Raw genomic sequence first — 23773 nt, forward strand, 5'->3', positions numbered from 1 at the left:
GGTCTGAACACAACATCTCAAACCCTACCTCCTTAGAGTATCTCAGATAATCCCACCAATAATTGGGCATAAGATCAGCATTGGGCTGCCTGTGTAAACACATCCTAAGGATGTCATAAGCACGTTTCCATTATACTGTATGTCTGTACTGCAATGGATGTGCTGAAAGAGACAATAACAGAGATGTACTAAAATAATACGTCACTTTATTCCACACGTTCTGCTGTTGTTCACTTAGCATTTTGTGTGGATTTTTATTTTACCGTTGGACCAACAAAATACACCTCCAATAGGTCAGAATTCAACATCAAACATCCTAGATATTGACAGAAGGCATAGATCAGTGCCATACTACCAGGGCTAAGTCACAAAGGCAAATCATTTCATGAAATAAGAAAGGCAACAACAACAATAACAGTCATACAGTATTAACATTTATAATACACCTTTCGAGGGGTTTGGGTTAAATGCGGAAGAGACACATTTCAGTTGAAGGCATTCAGTTGTACAACTGACTAGGTGTCCCCCTTTCCCTTTATTTTCCCTCTCCTTATGCCAAAAACAGATGCACCACTTAGCTTTCAGTTCCGACATGGACAGCTCTGACCTTCAATAAGTCCTGTGTGGGTGTTTGTGTGATCTTGCTAATGGTGGAACTGTGTGCAACTGGCAATGTAAATTCTCCCTTTTGTGTTCCTTAAGCTGTGAAATGATGTGTCTGTGTGTGTTTGCATATATACCATGGAACAATTTAATGTGTGGGGTGTACTAAATATAGTACCCTGGCATTTCTGGATGGGTCTGGCTCTGTAGGGCTGTCCATATTCTTTGAGAGGGGATTTGAGAAGTGTTCTGTTTGGGGGAGGGGTTGTGTTCATGGTGGAGTTGGTGTTTGGGGTCAGGCTGCAGGTTCCCCAGCATCCCCCTTAGTTTTGGGTTCCTGCCACCAGTCTGCTACGAAGGACTCCTCGTAATCTCCTATCCCCTCAAACTCAGCGTCAGGGGGGGCCGAGGGAGCAGCCACCTCCTCTGGACTCACCACATCCTGCCAAGGAACACAACACTGATTTACAGACATACAACAACACATCTACACTTGAAGATGAGGCTTGATTTCACTTGGCAGACATCTCAGGGACGTAATGCTAACACAATGTTGTCATCGTTCTCACACTTTCTTTGCCTTTCTCTTGGCTCTTATTTTCTTTCCCTATGAATCTCTCACTACTAGTGCATGCTGTAATTTCCTCTGCCTCCCGTTCTCCTTCTCAGTCCTCCTCTCCCCTCTCAGGTCTAAGCTGAGGCTGTGTGGTTCGCTGGGAGGGGCTGACCAGAGAAAAACACATGTGGCAGTGTCTGACACCTCCCAGGTACATACCACACTCCACTGTCGGAAAATACAACGCCCCTCTCTCTCCCTATCAATCTCAATCTCTCTCTCTCCATTTCTCTCTCTTCCAGCTACTGACCCTCTTTCAACCTCTATCCATCCCACTCTCTCTACAGTAGTCTCCCTCATAGATCCCCTGTAGTCAGAATCAGAATCAAAGTAAACACTGTGATTGACTGGTCCCTTCCCCCCCCACTTCTTTCCATGAAGTTGATTCAAACACTTTGCCGGCCATTTTTCAGTCACCTCGCACAAAACAAAGTAGCATACTAGCTATTATACCCGAAAATTGTTCTGCACTTTGGAAATATTCTCGGCAACCCAAAATCAAAATCTCGCCAGATTTGAAACGAACCAGACAATTTATTACAGTTGATTACTTCTGAGTTTAGTGCTTCTGTCCAGAATTTGTCCTGCACATAAAAACTGGTTTCCTCTGTTACTTCCATCTCCACCCCTTTGCAGGCAAGCCTTACCTCATCATCTGTCTGGAGGTAGTTCAGTGCAAACTCCAGCATCTCCCTCTGCTTGGTCGTTTGGTTAAAGTACCTCAGTGCCTCCTGCGCAACAAACGTGGCGCGTCAATATCATTGGTTGACACAAGAAGCAAGGAGAACACAAAGCTACAGTCCCCCCCCCCCCCTCCCTTTATTTGAATGCTCCTTTTCCCTCCAGTTAGCATACCATGAAGTATCTGCAGCACCACTAACTCCATTTGAATGCTTCTTTTCCCTCCAGTTAGCATACCATGAAGTATCTGCAGCACCACTAACTCCATTTGAATGCTCCTTTTCCCTCCAGTTAGCATACCATGAAGTATCTACAGCACCACTAACTCCATTTGAATGCTCCTTTTCCCTCCAGTTAGCATACCATGAAGTATCTACAGCACCACTAACTCCATTTGAATGCTCCTTTTCCCTCCAGTTAGCATACCATGAAGTATCTACAGCACCACTAACTCCATTTGAATGCTCCTTTTCCCTCCAGTTAGCATACCATGAAGTATCTACAGCACCACTAACTCCATTTGAATGCTCCTTTTCCCTCCAGTTAGCATACCATGAAGTATCTACAGCACCACTAACTCCATTTGAATGCTCCTTTTCCCTCCAGTTAGCATACCATGAAGTATCTGCAGCACCACTAACTCCATTTGAATGCTCCTTTTCCCTCCAGTTAGCATACCATGAAGTATCTACAGCACCACTAACTCCATTTGAATGCTCCTTTTCCCTCCAGTTAGCATACCATGAAGTATCTGCAGCACCACTAACTCCATTTGAATGCTCCTTTTCCCTCCAGTTAGCATACCATGAAGTATCTACAGCACCACTAACTCCATTTGAATGCTCCTTTTCCCTCCAGTTAGCATACCATGAAGTATCTACAGCACCACTAACTCCATTTGAATGCTCCTTTTCCCTCCAGTTAGCATACCATGAAGTATCTACAGCACCACTAACTCCATTTGAATGCTCCTTTTCCCTCCAGTTAGCATACCATGAAGTATCTACAGCACCACTAACTCCATTTGAATGCTCCTTTTCCCTCCAGTTAGCATACCATGAAGTATCTACAGCACCACTAACTCCATTTGAATGCTCCTTTTCCCTCCAGTTAGCATACCATGAAGTATCTACAGCACCACTAACTCCATTTGAATGATCACAGTTTAAAAAAGGCCAATATGTTTCAGGGAGCTTTGTTGGTTTTATTTCATTGATGGCGTTGCAGCTGCTGTAAGTGCTGTACTGGTAGGGCATAACCAAGAAATCATAGGACCTAAACCTTTTCAATTTGGATATCAAATGTTTTAATTGCCACCTTTGTAGGGAGTTGGTGTTCACACCATAGCTATATGTCACCAGCTTTCCTGTTCTTGGTTTGTGTGGAGCTGTGGTGCTCCATAGCATATTTTAGTAAGGAAACAACAGCTAGGCCATACCCCAAATCTGAAACTATTACACACCTTGTTTGGAATCAGGTTCAGGAATGAGGTAAATCTGGGTAAAGTTTATTACCATAATTCTAGATCAGTGGTATTCAAACTTCTTCAGCCAGAGCCCCATTTTTTCCCAGCAGGATCCCACCCCAAAATCGATCCATTTTTATTTTTTACATGAACAAATAACCTTTAATTCATTGCATTTTCATCTCTTATCAAAATGAAAAGAAACCAATAAATACATTTACTCAGTATTTTTTGGGGTCCCTTCAGATTATCTTTCGCCAAAACGTTTGTGTACTGTCCCATACAACAACAACAAAAATTGCCCATCCCACTGCGGTTCTCAGGGTCGCGACCCTGACTTTGAATACCACTGTTCTTGATGATGGTTCGTATTAATCAGAAATGACATGTTCAGTCTGTCTTGACAGGGCACATCGGGATGCTGAGTTAGGCGCGAAGGTTATATAAAGCTAACGGGTTACTCACCGGGCGAGGCAGGAAGTGCGTCTCCTCCAGGCCCCACTGTTCTCGGTAGAAGCGGTAGTACACCATGTTCTGCTGCATCACCTGGTCGTTAGCGTCAAACAGCATGTAGCTGGCCGCACACGGAGCCGCGTTACGCACGTCGTTCACTGCACACAGGGAGGGAGGGTCATCTGACAACTGCATAACAACTTTCTACTCAAGTAATGTAACTACACAGTGTTATTACATTGAATAGTTGCTGTACTATTTTGGGTCATGAAATGCAAGTGCAGTAGAGTTCGGAGCTCTATCGAGGTGTGACACTTTCATGCCCTTACGTTTATAGTAGGCAAACTGAAGGTAGTGGTACATGGTAGCCACAAACTTTTCCACAAAGAAACCACCGACGTTGGGCTTCAGGTTCTCCTCACACTTCACTTTACACTTCAGAACTTCCGTGTAGAGATCTGAGAGAGAGAGAGAGAGAGAGAGAGAGGGGGAGAGAGAGAGAGAGAGAGAGAGAGAGAGAGAGAGGGGGGGGAGAGAGAGAGAGAGAGAGAGAGAGAGAGAGAGAGAGAGAGAGAGATGGGGAGAGAGAGGGGGAGAGAGAGGGGGAGAGAGAGAGGGATTATACTGCTATGACTCGAGTCTCTGCCCTCTCAATTGGGACCATGAGTAGATGGGGGTTTGTCAGACACTCACCTGCCAGTGTAGGGTAGAAGTCTTTGTACTCTGTGACCTCATATGACCCTTCGCAGCCTGCCAGGCAGAGGTCGTACATTTTGAGGTACTCCATAGTGGCCTGCTCCATGTCCCGAGTACTGGCGCTGAAATCTCCAGAGTTATACAGTTTCACAGCCTTCAGGAACACAGGCTGGAGTACAGAAAGGACAAATCAAAGTGTTAGAGACACTAGACATGGGCTGAAAGTAGAGATCAGAGAGAGAGAGAGAGAGAGAGAGCGAGAGAGAGAGAGAGAGATGCAGAACAACAACCAACATTTGAATAGAATTCGAACCTACATTCTATTCAGAGACCTTTTGCTAACAGTTGTGAAAAAATACTATAGTATTTCTCAGCCATTCTTGTTTAGATTGAGAAAGCCATCGATAACATACTAGCCAACACATATTTTCAATGAATAGTTTGAGTACTGTGTCCAGGTGGACCTTCGCGCCTCAGCAAAGAAAGGAAAGGAGGGGTGTTCAACAACAATGACAGAAATCATGAGAATAGCTTACCAAGAAAAACTTCCAAAATGACTAATTCAAGGTAAAAAAGGGAGTTGAGTCCATTGTACAGCCTTTTTTGTAAAGTACTCCAACTCATTTTTACTCCTTTTTTATCTCGAATTACTCCTTTTGGAAGTTTTTCTTGGACAGCCATTAGTTCTCGTACCGTGCCAGGTGACGGGTATCAGAGCTAGTTGTGATGTGTATGGGGGCTGGTTGTGAGCTGACCTCACACTGACCTCGTAGGGCCGCTCCTCGTGGTCGATGAGGTACTCGTCCAGCTCAAACAGAGTCTTGTAGTAATTCATGTTCTTGGAGATGAAGGGGTCTTCTGGGTTCTTCTGGAGGAACGTGTGGGCCGCTGACACGGCCCTCTCTATGTTGTTTAACTGTGGGAGAGAGGGGATACAGAATGTATCATCATTATTGTTATGGGTCATATAGGGTCCAGTAGTCTGATTGGTCGGTCTTGGCTCCCAGGTACTTAGTGTCATCGTTGGATGACTTCTACACTCTCTCTCGTTCTAACAAATGCCTAGCTGAAGCAAGGGGTTCTCCACATGCAGCAGGTCTTGCTAACGCTAGTTAGTCCTCAGAATAGCATGGCTTCAGCCACTGACTCAATATGGCTTTAAGGCATGTACTGAAATGATCAACTGTCAATCAACACTTTTGGCAGTAAGGAGAACACTGTTTGCCTATATTCAAAGATTACTATGTGGTAGCTAAGCCTGGCAATTGTCAAGAGCCCATGCTGTGTAGATTCAAACAGTGTTCTTGGTCTGTTTTATGGAGGAGGGTTTTTGGAATACTGCCGTATATCTGAACAAGTGAAGAAACAGAGCCATGAGATCACCAGTTTGGCTGACACACGCACCTGGAACACCTATGAGAACGTGTGAATGTGAATAGAGGCAGATGTTGATCTGAGAAGATGCTCTCCTATGGAGGAGTGGGCTGAGGAAACATTCCGATTATAACACTCACGTGTGCGCACAGGCTGTAGAAATGGTTGTACACGTATATTTTACGCACATTCCAATGGCACGCGTTTGGCTTACTTTCACTTTAAAATTAAATTATCTTTATTTTTGCAGGGGGAACGCTGTTGATTTGCCTTCTTGGTATTCTACCTCATGTGGTGTTTGCTTTGGTAGAAAATAATAAGGCGATTGTTCTTACTGGGGGACTGTTTAACGGGGCGCTGTTAGAGAGACGTGGCATGTGTGTTCAACTCCTGAGTTTGCAGCATTCTCAACAGGTGGGCTGAGAAAAGTCTAGGAAAAACTTGATTGTTTCACGCTTGTGTCACAGTCTTGCTCATGGAAAACAAGCTACTTAACAGTTGATATTTCATTCGAAGTTAGCTTATGTAAATATCGGACTATTACGTATTCGTTTTACGCATAACGGTGTAATAGGTGTGTCAGGACAGGTTGTTACATTTAGATGATAATATTATAATGAAAAATGTATTCCACATATCCTAAGATTCTTAGAATTATGCCTATTATCTACTAAAGGGAAAACCCACGGTGATCATCAGTATTATAGACATGTAGACATTTGTAAACCGTTATTTGGGTATCTTACCCTGAATGTATTTAATATCCGCCCATCCAGCAGAATAACTATTTGATCTCACCTGGTAGTAAGCATATTGTATGTACCGGTAGGGTATCCTCTTCTCAAAGGCTTCCAGAACATCCCTCTTTGGGTAGGCTACTGTAAACACTGGAAATGTTGTTTTGCACTTTTTAAGGCATGAAGCCCGGAGTAAGAAATGCCGCATGATGCGGAGACTGCTGTCCGCGAAGAGGGTATCATTGTCCCGACTGACAGTGCTACAGTTCTGGCTGCAAAATGCTTCGCTGTCTTTCAGGAGCCGGTGAAGACGCAAACTCAATTCCAGGTACTTGATGCTGTCCCTCCAGTTCTGCGCTGCATACTGGTCCAGAGCATGTCCATACGCAGATTCAAGTGGCATTAGGTCGTTCTGTGGGAAACTCTTAAAGCTATATTTCTCATACTGGGCTTCGACCAGAACCGGAGCGACCAAAACTACACAGAAACAAAATGAAAGCCAGGTTTCTTTAACGTTTGTAGGGGCCATTGTGCTTATTCTTTATTATGCCCTCCGTTTCTCCAACCAAATACGATTTCCGGATAATTTCTCCAGGGTTTTCTTCACCGGTGAATGGTCATGTCTGTTTACACGTACAGAGCCCTGGCACGGCTTGGAGAGACGGAGAGGAGGGGACAGAAAAGTCAGGGTTCCCCTGCAGGAGTTTCACAAGGAGTCAGTCGGAGGCAGTGATTTCGGGGTTAGGTTAGTCCCTGGGTCATAACGCCCTCATTATATTTGGAATTAACATTGACCAAGTTACAGTAGAATACAACAAAAAACGTTTATTGATTGGCCGATGGTAGGCCCTACATTATATATATATATATATAGGCCCTACATTATATATATATATATATATATATATATAATGTAGGGCCTACCATCGGCCAATCAATAAACGTTTTTTGTTGTATTCTACTGTAACTTGGTCAATTTTTGGTCAACTTTTTTCCAGTGTGTTATTTTGCTCCATATATATATATATATATATATATGGAGCAAAATAACACACTGGAAAAAAGTGCACAAAATATGTAAATAAAGACTGTGTGGTGGTCTAATAAGGAATATGCTATTATTGGCATATTTAAACATCTAAAGCAAATACTTTTTCACAGATTCGACAACTCTTCAATGTTGTCTTTGCATGGGTAGGTTTGTTGGATCTAACGAACATTCCAGCGAGCATGTTGGAACATGGAATGCCAAATGAGATGGTCATGGAGAGGGGTGTGATTTAAAAAACAGTGAAAATATGAGCAGCAAATTAACATAGGCCTATTTATTAAACGTTAGATACATAACAGTTCATATTTAAATAGAGAAGCTGTCCAAAGGTTGGACTTTAGGACCTGCGAGAACGTCATTCTGGGCCTTTCTTTTTCCGACTCAGCCAGATGGGCGCCTCCCGGTTAAATGAGCTTCTCTATAGAAACGGGTGGGGTATTCCCACACAGTGCAAATAACCCTCACTCACTGTCTATGTTCGATAGGCATACAAATAATAAGGCTTTGTAAACAGTATATCACAAACGTTATTACATAGTAGGCCTACGCTAAATAACGCCTTATTATAGGCGTAGGCTATGCTTTAAATCCTTTCCCCCGGCTTGCGCTCGAGTCATATACCTAGGCCTGTTCTATATGGCGGAGGGCGACTTTACACGTTTACAGAATTCCTCTAAAAAGGAGGGGGTGAATTGGATTCACACCTCCCCTTTCTGAATGAGCTGAAGCTACGTCCGCACTTCTCTCTCTCTCCATCCATAGACGGTAACCAACGGAGAAGTCATCTGTCCATTTCTCATACTTTTACAAAACACCAAAGAATAGGTTTATAATGGAGTCAATATTTGCGTTATTTTTTCTCTGTGTAACGGGAACCCATGTAAGCTGTAGCCCGGGCCCGTTAGAAGACGTGGTTATTGATCGGTATGACATTCCAAGAGTTTGTCCCAGAGAAGTGCAAACGGGAGATTTCGTCCGTTATCATTACAACGGTACCTTCACCGACGGCAAGAAGTTCGATTCAAGGTAAACTACGACGCACGACTCGCTTGTATAGGTCTATTGACATAGTGCAGAAGTGCCTAAGTGCCTAAGCTATCTGATTCCTGTGCAAATAAATTCTGTGTCGGCTGGAGGACATTTTTTGTTCGTTTGACTATATGGTCTCACGCAGTTTGCCTGTTGCAGACGTGTCCGGGCTCGAAATTGGCAGCACCTCTAAGCAACCATTTTGAAACTTTGAAGACCCTGTGATTCACATATACATTGCAACTTTGCCCCTGCGCTGTGCATTTCTGCACAGATACTTTGCAGCTGCCGTGTGCGTTAGTGCCTCCCCGAACGAGGCCGATGTGGCGCTCTCCACAATATCGTTCAATATGGGGTTTACTATTGCGACATGCCACGCAGACTCAATGCAGGCGAACAGCTGCATTCAGTTCGTTGACAGGCTAGGCCTAGGCGACATCTTAAAATGCATTATTTAGGCCTATTCAGTTATTTTACGATGGCCTACTTTTGTATTTTGATCATGACTTATTTCATTCTTTGCACATAACCCATTCAGATATGGTTAAATACATGGTTTACAACCAGTTAACATTAATATAATAATAGGAATAGAATAACTTTAGTAGACCAAGCCTACCATTGAAATAAGTATAATATGTGTACTCTTGAGGAATGTCACTTCTTTTCTCTCTCCCCCTCTCTTCTACCCATCCCCCCCTCTTCAGTCATGAACGTGGTGCACCCTTCAGTGGCCAGGTGGGACTGGGGCGTCTCATCACTGGTCTGGACAGGGGAGTTCAGGGCATGTGTGTCAATGAGCGCAGAAAAGTTACCGTCCCCCCACACCTTGCCTATGGAAGCATAGGAGCAGGTAACAACTAATTTCATTCACGTATATGACCTTTACATAGGGCCTGGCGACAGGTAGTGTGCCCTGTACAAACTAAATTCCACAAATAGTTATCCTCTGATGTTGGCCCCAATCGTATATTCCAGTGGCACACAATGATTTCCCAACCTGTCTCTCTCTCCTAGGTGATGTGATCCCTGCTGACACTGTGTTGGTGTTTGACGTGGTTCTGCTCGACATCTGGAACACAGAAGACAAGGTCCAGACACGCACCCTCAGCAAACCTGAGAGCTGCAAGCGCCTCGCGGAGGCTACTGACTTCATCCGTTATCACTACAACGGCACACTGCTGAACGGCGTGCCCTTCGACTCCAGGTGGGGTCCATATCTACTCTGGAAGACCAGTCATGCTGTATGTGTGTGTGTGTGTGTGTTAACCATTCTGTCCATGTCTCTTTCAGCCACTCTAGGAACGGCACCTATGACACGTACGTGGGCATGGGCTACCTCATTAAGGGCATGGACGAGGGTCTGATCGGCATGTGTGTGGGAGAGACACGCACCATCATCATCCCACCTTTCCTAGCCTATGAGGAGAAGGGATATGGTAACTACTAGTAACCACTGTTTATAACCCCTAGCCTATAAGCTATGTTGAAGATTACAAGGTTAAAACAACAGGGTTCTAATTTCCCATAACTCTTTGCAATTAATGGGACCAGCATTGCTAGTTAGCAACAGCTCTAGTAGTTATCAATTGCTGGTCCCATGAATTAGTTTATTTTTTCGAAATCTTCCGCATGGAATTATTACATTGTCTTTTTTAACCTAACCTATGATGAGAAGGGATATGGTAACTACTAGTAACCACTGTTTATAATCCCTAGCCTATGATGAGAAGGGATATGGTAAATACTAGTAACCACTGTTTATAATCCCTAGCCTATGATGAGAAGGGATATGGTAACTACTAGTAACCACTGTTTATAATCTCTAGCCTATGATAACTACTAGTGACCACTGTTTATAATCCCTAGCCTATGATGAGAAGGGATATGGTAACTACTAGTAACCTCTATTTATAATCCCTAGCCTATGATAACTACTAGTAACCACTGTTTATAATCCCTAGCCTATGATAACTACTAGTAACCACTGTTTATAATCCCTAGCCTATGATAACTACTAGTAACCACTGTTTATAATCCCTAGCCTATGATAACTACTAGTAACCACTGTTTATAATCCCTAGCCTATGATAACTACTAGTAACCACTGTTTATAATCCCTAGCCTATGATAACTACTAGTAACCACTGTTTATAATCCCTAGCCTATGATAACTACTAGTAACCACTGTTTATAATCCCTAGCCTATGAGAAGAAGGGATATGGTAAACACTATTTATAACCCCTAGCCTGGGCCCTTAACAGCTGATAAACACAGGAGGTGTATAGTAGGCTACATAGTGTTTAGAGTCTAGAAATGTTTATTCAAGTGTCACTCCACAACAACAGTTGCCGAGACATATTACAGATGGAAAACTATGTTGTGGACCAACCCCTCTGAGGAAGTAAGATTTGCATTGGGCTGTGTACAGATAATATAATGGACTCCAAACACACATCCTCCTCTTCCAGGCACCGTGATTCCATCCCAGGCCACCCTGGTGTTTGAGGTCTTCATGATCGACCTGTTCAACCCTAAGGATGACATCGCCGTGGTGGTCAAGGAGGTGCCTAAGACCTGCACCCGTAAAACCGTGGTGGGAGACTACATCCGTTACCACTACAACGGCACCTTCCAGGACGGCTCTGGCTTTGACACCAGGTAGGAACGTTAGGTACATCTACTGTCTGTCAAACCAGGACTTGTGTGAGTCAATAGTGAGTGTGGAGACCGACTCTAATTTGCATTTGCCATGTTTCCTCTTCCTGCAGCTACCAGCGCAACAGCACATACAACACCTACATTGGCATGGGCTATGTGATCCAGGGCATGGACAAGGCCCTCCAGGGGTTGTGTATTGGAGAGAAGAGGCGCGTCATCCTTCCTCCTCACATGGCCTATGGGGAGAAGGGAACTGGTGAGTATGTGGCTCTGTGGCATTGGCCAAAGGTTTTGGGGTGGGAGGAGTCAGAGTTGCATTTACACATTACTGTCCAGTGCCCACGATGAGTCATGTCCCTACTCCTATTCAAATCCACCCCCCCCCCCCACCACTCTAGGAGACATCATCCCTGGCTCGGCCGTGCTGGTCTTCGACATCCACGTTATCGACTTCCACAACCCTAAGGACCTCATTGAGATCAAGGTGACCAGCAAGCCCAAGAAGTGCAACCTGACCAGTGAGGTGGACGACCTGATCCAATACCGTTACAACTGCTCCCTGATGGACGGCACCTTGCTCTACTCCTCGTGAGTAGGAGCGCCTCCTGTCCATCGCACCGCCATACTGCAACGCCACACTGCAACGCCTGATCCAGTCATGTAATCTAATCGCCCCTGGCTACTTGTCTGACTGATATCACTAGGCCTCAACGCCAACAGACATGAAGACTTATCGGCTATGTATGTTGTGTAGAAATTCAAATATAACCAAGATATAGAAACCAGCCATATCTATAACTATATACTGTATCTTACATATTATATACATCTTAATGTAGAAAGTATAGGGCTACATACTTAATTCCTACTGACTGATCGCACGTTAGAGCATCGTCCAGGGCCTTGATCAATATCTCCCTCCTCTTCCAGGGACCACTATGAGAAAGCCCCCATCACCACCCTGGGAGCCAACAAAGTGATTGAGGGTCTGGACGAGGGCCTGAGGGGCATGTGTGTGGGAGAGAAGAGGGTGGTGATCGTCCCACCCCACCTGGGACATGGAGAAAATGGAGGTGAGTGAACGGACTAGTCATGGATCACTTTCATCTTGAAACCCAGAACCAAATCCTGCATGGAGATATCTTGCATTTGGACATGACATTATTCGGACACTGTCTCAATGTCTCTCATCGTGCTCTCCCCTCCATGTCCCTGCAGCCAAGGGCGTTCCCAGCAGTGCCGTGCTGCACTTTGAGCTGGAGCTGTTGGACCTGCAGAAGGGAGTGCCTGACGGCTACATGTTTGTGTGGCTGGGGGACAGCCCAGATCCCCTGTTCCCTGCCATGGACCTCAACAAAGATCTATCTGTCCCTCTGGAGGAGGTAAGATAACACACGCCAGACATTTAGCATGATCCATCAATCGAAGTCAGGATTCACCCGATACATTCTGCCCTTTGCTTGGTAAGGCGCTGGTGCTGGTAGCATCCTTGTGTAGGTCAGGACAACAAGTCAGGTGACCATCTAAACCTGCAAATATTCTTCAAGTGGTGTCGCTCTTGAAAGGACAACTCTTCATATTTCTCTCTGCTCTCCCTCTCTCTAGTTCACAGCCTTCATAAACATCCAGGTGGCAGAGGGCACAGGTCGCCTGAGGCCAGGGATGGATGCTGACGGCATCATCAAGGACATGTTCAACAACCAGGACCGCAACAGGGATGGCAAGATAGTGGCTGAGGAGCTCAAACTGAAGGTGGAGGAGGATTCTGACAAGGCCAGACATGAGGAGTTGTGAGGGGGTACTGTCGAGCCAGGTGGAAGGGTGCAGGGGGCGGAGAGAGACACAACAGACTGACAGACAGAATCTATGCAATTAGGGGGTTGCTAACTAGCGGAGCTCTTAAATACATTTTATTATGTATAAAACACAGGAGGTTGGTGGCGTCTTAATTGGGGAGGACAGGCTCGTGGTTACGGCTGGAACGGACTAAGTTCAATGGTATCAAATACATCAAACACATGGTTTGATGCCATTCCATTTGCTCCGTTCCAGCCGTTATTATGAGCCGTTCTCCCCTCAGCAGCCTCCACTGGTTGAATATAACCCAAAATGGTCCATACTTATTTAAACGAAGGACTGCTTCCACGTGTTGTAAATTGCCTTATGAAAATGTGGTTCATCTGTACTTTTTATAAATAACTTATTCTCATCAGCCTCATTATGTTTGACTCTGAGACACATTTTGCTAAAAGCACTTTCATTGAACTACCTTGTCAGCCATTTGGGATGGTCCTTCTTCCCAGGATGCAATGCAGTTGGCTTCAAAATGGCTGATAGGAATAAACAGCTGCCTCCCACTCCTCCCCTTCTTCCCAGATATGAAAATGATTTTAAGACTGTAGGTTGTATATTTTAAGAGTGGATATTTTGTGCAATACAAGATTTTGTAAGTGCCTTGCATTGTAGAACATACATCACAAAAAACATCTGTTTTGTAATAAAAAAAAACGATAAAAATGCATTGTTTCCTGTGTTTGGGATCCATGTCCCTTGTCTAGGGATTGTGTAGGCTGGGAATAACATTAGTATACAGTTCCCTGTGAATGGCATCAGTGGTGATTACAGAATTGGATTTTGGCATGTTTTACAAAAAGGAAACAGACCTAGATGAAATGAAACGAGGGTTCCGTGGCCACATTTTATTTACAGTTGTGGAGAGGTTATCCTGTTATGCCTACATATCTCATACAGGCAAAAAAAAAAATACAATCTAGTGACACTCAGTAGAGGATGTAGTTGACACTGTCCCCTCAGTAACACACGTCACAAGAGAAATGTATGACCCGATTCTTGCGCACTGTACCAGTGACATCACCATTTAATATGAATGGATTTCCACTTCAAATCTTTAAACATGTAACTGGGTGAAAATGTTAAATTATAATTTGGCAAAACATACTAATAATAGCAATAGAATCAGATGCCATGGCTTTACCAAGAACTAAAAACCTCTTATGTGGCAATGAAATGTTTTGCCATCATACAAAAAAATTAAAAGTACTAAATATTCAGATGTTCTTCACCATAGACCGAATAGGTCAACCATTACTTTCACAGGACTCGAAAAAAAGGCAACTATTGGCCTCGAAAAGATCAAACATAATCAAAACTACGCTGTTTTACAGAAAGTGATGGCATTTATGAGAAAATATAAAACACGCCAAATATTCAAGGACTCATGTACTTTCAATGTATTAAGGCTGAAGGTGGATGGATTCTTTGAGACCAGCATGGAGTGATACTGTAAATGTCAATATATACACATGGCTCAAATTACTATTACTTTGACCACATGGTGGCACTGTGGCGCCAAAAAAGTCCATTGTACAAAACGTAGCCACGCACACAAACCTATGCCATAATACCGAGGCACAGTATCATCAGATTCCATACTGATGACATCCACATAAAACAGTAGTCTGTTATTAAGATCTAAGGGTAAATAAGCGTCTAACATGAACATAATTTCCTGTAGTCACTCTCGTAGAATAGACACTTTTCAAGAAAAAAAGGGAGAACAGTCTGACGAAACAAAAAAAGACAGTGTGTATAGAACACTACAGTTAGATTTGACCTTTATCCTGTCTTCTTTCCCTTTATATGACAAAGAAGACAAACAAACCCTAACTCCTTCACCTTTCATCTATACAGAGAAGACAACAACATCTAGACCCGTACAACAGTTTGGACACACCTACTCATTCCAGTGTGTTTCTTTATTTAAAAAAAACAACAACTATTTTCTACATTGTAGAATAATAGTGAAGACATCAAAACTATGAAATAACACATATGGGAATCATGTATTAACCAAATCAAAATATATTTTATATTTGATATTCTTCAAAGTAGCCACCTTTTGCCTTGATGACAGCTTTGCACACTCTTGGCATTCTCTCAACCAGCTTCATGAGGTAGTCACCTGGAATGCATTTCAATTAACAGTTGTGCTTTGTTAAAAGTTCATTTGTGGAATTTCTTTCCTTCTTAATGCGTTTGAGCCAATCAGGTGTGTTATGACAAGGTAGGGGTGGTATACAGAATATAGACCTATTTGGTAAAAGACCAAGTCCATATTATGGCAAGAACAGCTCAAATAAGCAAAGAGAAATGACAATCCATTATTGTTTTAAAATATGAAGGTCAGTCAATGCAGAAAATATCAAGAACTTTGCAAGTTTCTTCAAGTGCAGTCGCAAAAACCATCAAGTGCTATGATGAAACTGGCTCGCATGAGGACCGCCACAGAAGAGGAAAACCAAGAGTTACCTCTGCTGCACAGGATAAGTTCATTAGAGTTACCAGCCTCAGAAATTGCAGTCCAAATAAATACTTCCCAGAGTTCAAGTAACACACATCTCAACATCAACTGCATGAATCAGGAGGAGGAGACTGCATGGTCGAATTACTGCAAAGATACACTACTAAAGGACACCAATAAGAAGAGATTTGCTTTGGACCAAAAACACGAGCAATGGACATTAGACTGGTGGAAATCTCCGTTGGTTTGATGAGTCCAAAGTTGAGATTTTTGGTTCCAACCACTGTGTCTTTGTGAGAACAGGTGATCTCTGTATGTGTGGTTCCCACCGTGAAGCATGGAGGAGGTGGTGTGATGGTGTTTTGCTGTCTGTGATTTATTTAGAATTCAAGGGACACTTAACCAGCATGGCTACCACAGCATTCTGCAGCGATACGTCATCCCATCTGGTTTGCGCTTAGTGGGACTATCATGTATTTTTCAACAGGAAAATAACCAAATACACCTCTAGGCTGTCTAAGGACTATTTGACCAAAAAGGAGAGTGACGGAGTGCTGCATCAGATTACCTGGCCTCCACAATCACCCAACCTCAACTCCATTGAGATGATTTGGGATGAGTTGGACCGCAGAGTAAAGGAAAAGCAGCCAACAAGTGCTCAGCATATGTGGAACTCCTTCAAGACTGTTGGAAAAGCATTCCAGGTGAAGCTGGTTGAGAGAATGCCGAGAGTGTGCAAAGCTGTCATCAAGGCAAAGGGTGGCTACTTAGAAGAATCTCAAATCTATTTTGATTTGTTTAACACCTGTTTGGTTACTACAGGATTCCAAATGTGTTATTTCATAGTTTGGATGTCTTCACTATTATCCTAAAATGTAGAAAATAGTAAAAATAAAGAAAAACCCATGAATGTGTAGGTTTGTCCAAACTTTTGACTGCTACTGCATATTCCTCATATGTAGACATATCACCAGTAACATTTCTCTCCCCACGAACCCAATACACATTTACCAGATGGGGAAGTCACCTAGTTTTCCTGTCCCATTTCAGTTGGACTAATGACGGTTCGTAAACAATTCAGAATGTGACAGTAGGGCTGTCGAGTAAATCGAATCAAATTGTAGGACTGTAAAGGATGCTGCTCTCAAGTTGTAAGTGTTCAACAAGGATTCAACTGGAGGAGCGTGGAAGGGAGACTCCAAAACACAGTCTGGGATCCATCCCAGCGGCCCACACAAACAGCCATTGGAGCTTTAGTAAAAGACCAACCAAAAACAATACCATTCTGACTTGACTCATGGTATCTGACTACTGGCACTTCCTGAGCAAGAGCTTCCTTAACCAGTACGACATACTTCCTGTAGCGTCGGAAGGCTCGTTACTGATTGGCCAGTGAGATTAATTTCATGGCCAGGTCACTTGGTGCTGGTGAGGTGGAGCAGCAGGGCGTTCAGCACTTCCATGGTCTCATCCTTCACCAGCACGATGTCATAAGCATTCAGGTAGGACGTCTTCCTCTCCTCCACCTGAGAAAGATCATGCAGAGTGGGAACGGTTAGCAAGCGGCCAATGTCCAACGACATTTAAACAGTGCTTGAATAAGCTGACTGTGCATTAAAACAAGCACTCAATTGCCTTAAAACAATAAAACTTCAGAGTAAAAACAAAAACATTTCTTTTTTGCGTGGTTGAGGGTTTATTAGGGTGTGAAAGAGAGAGCTTTGGTGTACGTGTAGCCAGTACTACCGTACCTTGTCGTTGAGGAAGCCGATCTTGAGGATGTTCTCCATGCTGTGCACCCCATCAGCCATGGTCAGGTCCCCCAGAGAGTCTCCCAACAGCAGGACGTTGTGGCGTGACTTGAGCTCCTGGAAGTGGCCCGTGTTCAGCAGAGCTCCCTCCCTCTTGTTATAGATGTGGATCAGCTCCCCTTTGAAGGCCTTCAGCACTCCCTGAGAATGAGGGACACACCAATGGGTTGAATCCTCACTCAAACCACTAACCTTTCACCCAGTCTTTGCGTGGTCACTAGCATAGGAAAAGCGCATTTAATGCAATGAAACTAAGTGTTTTCATGACAACCCCCTCTCCCCACTCAATTCCATAGAGGCTACCTGTATCGTATATACTGTGGTTTGTGTGTCAGCGATAGCCTACTCACAGTCTCATCAAAGTCCATGTAGTTGGAGAAGACCTTGACGTTGGGGTGAAAGACCCCGGCCTGGCGGATCACCTCCTCCAGCACGTCTCCTAGCCCAGCAGAGAAGATGAGCAGAGGGATGCTGTGCTCCTGCAGGTGGTCAAAGAACAGCTGGTAGCCCTCCCTGGGGAGACAGCGGCATAGATAGCGCTGTAATCACTACCATTACAGTCATCATCCTGGTCGTCATTAACATTATTGACTTGATAAGGCTTCATCATTTGGTACCATACTGTGCTATCGATGACTTTACGCTACTAAACAGCCATAATTGTGGCTTGGCAACAGTAGCAGGGTCTTCTCACCTGAGCATAGCATCGGACTCCTTCACCACATCCTGCAGCAGGTCTTTCCTGATGCGCTGCTGCACCAGAAGAGTATGGGCTTTAGTCCACCTACGGGATGAACGGCACAAGGGGATTGGTTAACCCGATCAGTCCCGAGACCCCCAGCAAAAATCGTCTTTTCATTTATCTGACTTTCATTTATCTGCATGTCCAGCCCTTATATTTAGCCTCACAATGACGTGCGTTTCCATGTTATTATCAGGACAACCAGGGCTACAAGTAGAACACAGAACAACTTGACATAAACAGTTCCATTCGTGAGTTTATTGACACATGTCAAAAAGAAAAGGTCTGCTGAAGCAACAACAAAAAAACGGATCAAAATGAATGTATATGAATGCTGTAGAGAAATAGTTTGGTCAGTGGGGAATGAATATCCAAACGGTCAATGACAACTGTTTGGAGTTGTGAGCTATGTGAGCTTATTACAGTATTATAGACACTATGTCCTAGGATTTCCTATGACCTTCTGTGTAGAAGAACCCCTTACATTCGCGCCATTGAGCAAAACGTGTGTGTTCGTGAGAGCCTCAGCTTTTCACACAGACTAATGGTTGGATGCAGAAGAATAAGACGAATCCGATTGGTACAACCCAGAAGTCAAACCCCAGAAGTCAAAAAACGCGGCAGGATTACAGTGGGACTCATTGGGTAAATGAGACCGCAGGGAGGTGCCTATGTCTGATGTAGAACAGAGGGTATTGGTCAGTTTGACAGCAAAGTGATGCGTTCCTGGTCTAGAAGGGCAGTGATTGGCTCAGAGAGAGCTGTGACTCACCACTCCACCATGAGGGGCAGCTTCTCCTCCGCTGTCCGTTTGGAATCAATCTCTATGGGGTAATATGTGTTGAGCAGGTCCTTCAGCTGAACGGAGGGAGAATGGACAACACTCAGAAAGGGAAAAACTGGCTAGTACGCATCTAGAAAAGACACAGTTATATGTAAGCAATGAATCTTGTGTCATCGTTTTTCTAATCTACACAAATGCATCTGCCAAATCAGAAGAAGTTCTGTGGTCTAGTTGTTTTTCTGATGACATTTGCAATATACCTGTGCTTTGCACTCCTCACTGATGAGCTTGCTGTTGTCCAGGATATCTATAAAAATAATACTGATGCAATCATCATCATTCTCATGGGCTTGTCGAAAAAAAACACCAGTGACAAGATATGGATCGCTTAACTCTACGTACACATTGGTATCTTCTCCGTACAATCTATCCCAGCTTTTGTACTTACTGTGACTGGTAGGGCACCGCTTCCCATTGTAGGCAAACCGTGTGAGGGTCATGTCAAAGTCTGAAATGACCTGAAAAAGCAAGAGACATTGTCAGCATATTATCAAGCAAACCTCTCAGGATGGAACTAGGAGAATACATTGAAACGTGTGGGTGTGGTACCCATAGGATGACGTATACAATCCCAATCGAATAGGATCTCTGTGGTGGTACCTGAATCTTGCTGGTGCCAGCCTTCTGCATGGTCTTGATGATCTCCTCCACCCTGGGAGGGTCCCTCATACACACTGAGGGACTGGACAGCTCTGGGATCTATGGAGGAGGGAGACAAGTAGTGAGGAGAGAGAAAAACAGAAGAACTAAATATTACAGCACTATATTTTTAACATTTTTAGCAGACAGTCCTATCCAGGGTGACATACAGGAGCAATTAAGCTTAAGGGCACATTTTTTCACAGATTTAACGACTCGAACCAGCAACCTTTGGATTACTGACCCGACGCTCTTAACCACTAGGCTACCTGCCGCCCCTAAACACTTCTGTGACGATAAACCCTAAAGGCCACTGTGCTTGCTACTGTTTACAGCATTTACCATATACAGGCCACATAATAAAGTGATTTGCCAGCAGCCTAGCTTTGGGACACAACATCGGGAGTCTTGTGTATTGGTTGGACTGTACTGTGGAGCTGTAGCCTACAAACCTATTCACATACCTATTGCATGTCATCCCCTCATTTGCAGCTGTCGTCACAGTTAGGACTTTAATTAATGGAATCTTACACTAGGGTAAACTAACACCCCAATCACACACTTAACAAGCATTTTCCTTTTTTGTAATGTTATGTCACTGTCACATAGCTAACAATAGGCATAGCCATTCTACTCGGAGAAATTAGGCAGCTAACTTAGTTTGTAATAACTAACGTTAACGTTACGTTTGATAGCTAGCTAGCCATCAGTCATTCGTTCAGTGGCAACAAGGAAAATAAAGTACACGTACCATTTTCCTAGAGAGATGTTGTTTAATTCAAGAAAATATCAAAGAGCCAAACGATGGACCTAGCTAGAAATGCAATCAATAAGTTATATAGCTAGCTAGTCAGCTATGCTGCAATAACCAGTCTATACTGAGGGCGCGCATTTACTTACATAAATTGAGGAAGTAAGTGTGTGCGTTTAACATCTTCCCCAGTACCACAAAAGCAGTATTAAAATGTTCCTAATATAATTTATGTTCTGATAGAGCAGAAGAAAGTATTATGGTAAATTGTGTGCTTCTATGTATTCTTAATTCACGATTTCCCTCTCACTACATCTGAAATGGACTGTATTTAATCAAATGTATTACGTAGTGTCAAATATTACTGTTAAATGACTGTTACACATTCACTGTACGATCAGTAGGCATAACAGTCAGATATATCAAATTAAACACAAACTTTTTATGACAGGTGAGGCTGATGCTCTGATTCCATTTGCACATCGCTGTGATGTAATAATGAACAATTCTGGAACATAATATAAGTGGAACATTCACAATTCACAATCCTTAGATGAACACAGCTGCTGTAGTAAACCAGCCAAATGTCTAAGCTGAAGAGCTAGCAAACCCCCATTAAATATAGCAAGGAATGAATGAACTGGAAGAGACAGCCACCTCCACCAAATTTCAAAGATGCAACATGGAGAGGAAAATGAGTGCTATGACCTGTACAATCTTTAATGAGTTACGTCTGGAGGGAAAACTCTGTGATGTGGTCATCAAAGTCAATGGCATCGAGTTCAATGCCCACAAGAACATCCTGTGTGGATGCAGCTCATACTTCCGGTGAGTAGCTTCCCTTGGTTGGGATAGGTTGGGTTGGGATGTGCTGGCCAGAGGACATTCCCATTCTGGCATCGCTTGACTTTGAATGAGAATGCGAGAACATTGTAGATTTATGGTATCTCTGGCTTGGTCCAACTCTCTATAATTATTAGTTACTTTTGGGGAGTCCTGAAGAACTTTGTTCAATTGCAATGCTGTAGTGAGAAGAATATTGAGACCTTGATGATGTTTCTTTCTCTCTGTGCTATTATACCCCTGACCCTTGACCCACAGTGCTCTCTTCACAAGTGGCTGGAACAACATTGAGAAGCGGGTCTACAGCATTCCTGGTGTGAACCCAGACATGATGCGCCTGATCATCGAGTATGCCTACACACGTTCTGTGCCTGTGACTGCAGAGAATGTAGAACCACTCCTGGCGGCTGCAGACCAGTTCTGCATCCTGGGGATCATGAGGGCCTGCTGCGACTATCTGGAGGCCCAGCTCTGTCTGCAGAACTGCATCGGCATCTGCAAGTTTGCAGACTTCTACTCCTGCCCTGATCTACGCCGCCGGGCCTACCTCTTCATCCTGCACCACTTTGAGATGGTGCGTTTCTCGGAAGAGTTCATGGAGCTCTCTCTGGCACAGCTCTGTGACATCATCGAGAAGGACGACCTGAATGTGAAGCAGGAGGATGTTGTGTTTGAGGCGGTCCTACGCTGGATCAACCACTCGCCTCAGGACCGCAAGGCCCACGTGTCTGTGCTGCTGCCCAAGGTGAGAGGTGAACAATAATGTTTTACTATTGGATAACTTTTGTAAGTTTGGGTGTCGTGCTAGTCAACTGCTAGCCACACGTCTGTCTGTCTGTGTCTGTGTGCTTAGGTCCGCATGGCCTTGATGACAGCCGACTACTTCATGAACAACGTGAAGAACAATACCTTGGTGAAGGACAATGATGACTGCAAGCCTATCATCATCAGTGCCCTGAAGGCCATGTACGACCTGAACATGAACGGGCCCTCCAACACTGACTTCCGCAACCCTCTGACCCGCCCTCGCCTGCCTTATGCCATCCTATTGGCCATAGGTGGCTGGAGTGGTGGCAGCCCCACCAATGGCATTGAGGCGTATGATGCGCGGGCTGACCGGTGGGTGAATGTGACCCAGGAGGAGAGCCCTCGAGCCTACCATGGAGCTGCTTACCTCAATGGCTTTGTCTACTGTGTGGGTGGCTTTGACAGCGTTGACTACTTTAACAGTGTACGTAAGTTCAACCCTGTCACACGGACCTGGCACCAGGTGGCCCCCATGCACTCTCGGCGCTGCTACGTCAGTGTGGCGGTGCTGGATGGCTGTATCTATGCTATGGGTGGCTTTGACGGCTACGTACGACTGAACACCGCTGAGTGCTATGAGCCTGAGACTAACCAGTGGACCCTGATTGCACCCATGCATGAGCAGAGGAGTGATGCCAGTGCTACCACACTACATGGCAAGGTGAGTGGAACAGAGGGACCTGGGAGAGAACTTCATGATGGATAATGACTATTGATTATAAAATGTTGGCATGATCTTTTCTCTAGGTGTACATCTGCGGTGGCTTCAATGGGAATGAGTGCTTGTTCACAGCAGAGAGCTACAGCCCCCAGACCAACCAGTGGACTCTGACCGCCCCCATGAGAAGCAGGCGCAGCGGTGTGGGGGTCATCGCCTATGCGGAGCAGGTCTATGCGGTGAGCAGAACATCCATATGCAGTACATGCACAATGCACTTCAACGCCTTATTCAGTAAGAGCTGAAAGTTAAGAAATATTTGACTCAAGTTTCCTCTGTCCTCTCCCAGGTGGGCGGCTTCGATGGGGCTAACCGCCTGCGTAACGCTGAGGCCTACAACCCGCTGACCAACACATGGCGTACGGTGCCCACCATGTTCAACCCGCGCAGCAACTTTGGCATTGAGGTGGTGGACAACCTCCTGTTCGTGGTGGGGGGCTTCAACGGCTTCACCACTACCTTCAACGTGGAGTGCTATGACGAGAAAACAGAGGAGTGGTACGACGCCCACGACATGGGCATCTTCCGCAGTGCCCTCACCTGCTGCGTGGTGCACGGGCTTCCCAACGTGGCCCAGTACGCAGCCCCCCGGGACTCCCTCCAGTCCCCCCGGGAAGAGCTGAAGCTCTCCGCTTCCAACAGCATCCTGTCTGTGTGACGCCCCCTCGTCCCTATCCCCCACTATTACCCTTTCCTGCCCACCGTATCCCACCTACCACTGGCATTTACCATACACAAATAAATCCACTGCTGTATGTCCCAGAAGAAATCCCATATGCATATATACATTTCTATATTTCTTATTGCATCTGCATTATTTTCCTACTGTGTTAGAAGGGAAGATTGACTGTACTGAATGCGTTACTGTAATTGGCTCATGCCCAATGACTCTGTGCATAGTACTCAGCATTGTTTGATGGCCATGTGTAT

The 23773-nt window shown here is 44.5% G+C and overlaps 4 protein-coding genes across 4 annotated transcripts; 2 read left to right on the forward strand and 2 right to left on the reverse strand.

The window, feature by feature from the left end:
• Positions 1 to 197: 197 nt before the first annotated feature.
• Positions 198 to 7373, reverse strand: LOC110486245 (endoplasmic reticulum protein SC65). The gene is made up of 7 exons (XM_036940941.2): positions 6687 to 7373; positions 5281 to 5430; positions 4512 to 4683; positions 4148 to 4276; positions 3831 to 3976; positions 1867 to 1950; positions 198 to 1045 (listed from the first exon to the last, which is right to left on the reverse strand). The coding sequence occupies exons 1-7, from the start codon at positions 7152 to 7154 to the stop codon at positions 899 to 901; spliced, it is 1296 nt and encodes a 431-aa protein (XP_036796836.2). The 5' UTR covers positions 7155 to 7373; the 3' UTR covers positions 198 to 898.
• A 665-nt stretch (positions 7374 to 8038) lies between these two features.
• On the forward strand, positions 8039 to 13884 carry LOC110486247 (peptidyl-prolyl cis-trans isomerase FKBP10). The gene is made up of 10 exons (XM_036940940.2): positions 8039 to 8702; positions 9413 to 9558; positions 9723 to 9912; positions 9999 to 10144; positions 11178 to 11367; positions 11478 to 11623; positions 11766 to 11955; positions 12298 to 12440; positions 12586 to 12749; positions 12973 to 13884. The coding sequence occupies exons 1-10, from the start codon at positions 8509 to 8511 to the stop codon at positions 13159 to 13161; spliced, it is 1698 nt and encodes a 565-aa protein (XP_036796835.2). The 5' UTR covers positions 8039 to 8508; the 3' UTR covers positions 13162 to 13884.
• A 167-nt stretch (positions 13885 to 14051) lies between these two features.
• Positions 14052 to 20653, reverse strand: LOC110486248 (cytosolic 5'-nucleotidase 3). Its single transcript, XM_021557694.3, has 9 exons — positions 20476 to 20653; positions 19686 to 19784; positions 19474 to 19543; positions 19286 to 19332; positions 19014 to 19099; positions 18194 to 18283; positions 17850 to 18012; positions 17440 to 17640; positions 14052 to 17214 (listed from the first exon to the last, which is right to left on the reverse strand). The coding sequence occupies exons 1-9, from the start codon at positions 20476 to 20478 to the stop codon at positions 17104 to 17106; spliced, it is 870 nt and encodes a 289-aa protein (XP_021413369.1). The 5' UTR covers positions 20479 to 20653; the 3' UTR covers positions 14052 to 17103.
• Positions 20654 to 21032: 379 nt separating this feature from the next.
• LOC110487537 (kelch-like protein 10) lies at positions 21033 to 23612 on the forward strand. The gene is made up of 5 exons (XM_021559451.3): positions 21033 to 21303; positions 21577 to 22063; positions 22172 to 22786; positions 22873 to 23022; positions 23133 to 23612. Exons 1-5 carry the CDS (start codon positions 21107 to 21109, stop codon positions 23499 to 23501), a joined length of 1818 nt encoding a protein of 605 aa, XP_021415126.3. The 5' UTR covers positions 21033 to 21106; the 3' UTR covers positions 23502 to 23612.
• Positions 23613 to 23773: the final 161 nt, after the last annotated feature.

This window comes from Oncorhynchus mykiss, chromosome 13 (assembly GCF_057628025.1).
Source record: "Oncorhynchus mykiss isolate SJ-2025 chromosome 13, ASM5762802v1, whole genome shotgun sequence".
In the NCBI taxonomy this organism is placed as follows: Eukaryota; Metazoa; Chordata; class Actinopteri; order Salmoniformes; family Salmonidae; genus Oncorhynchus; species Oncorhynchus mykiss.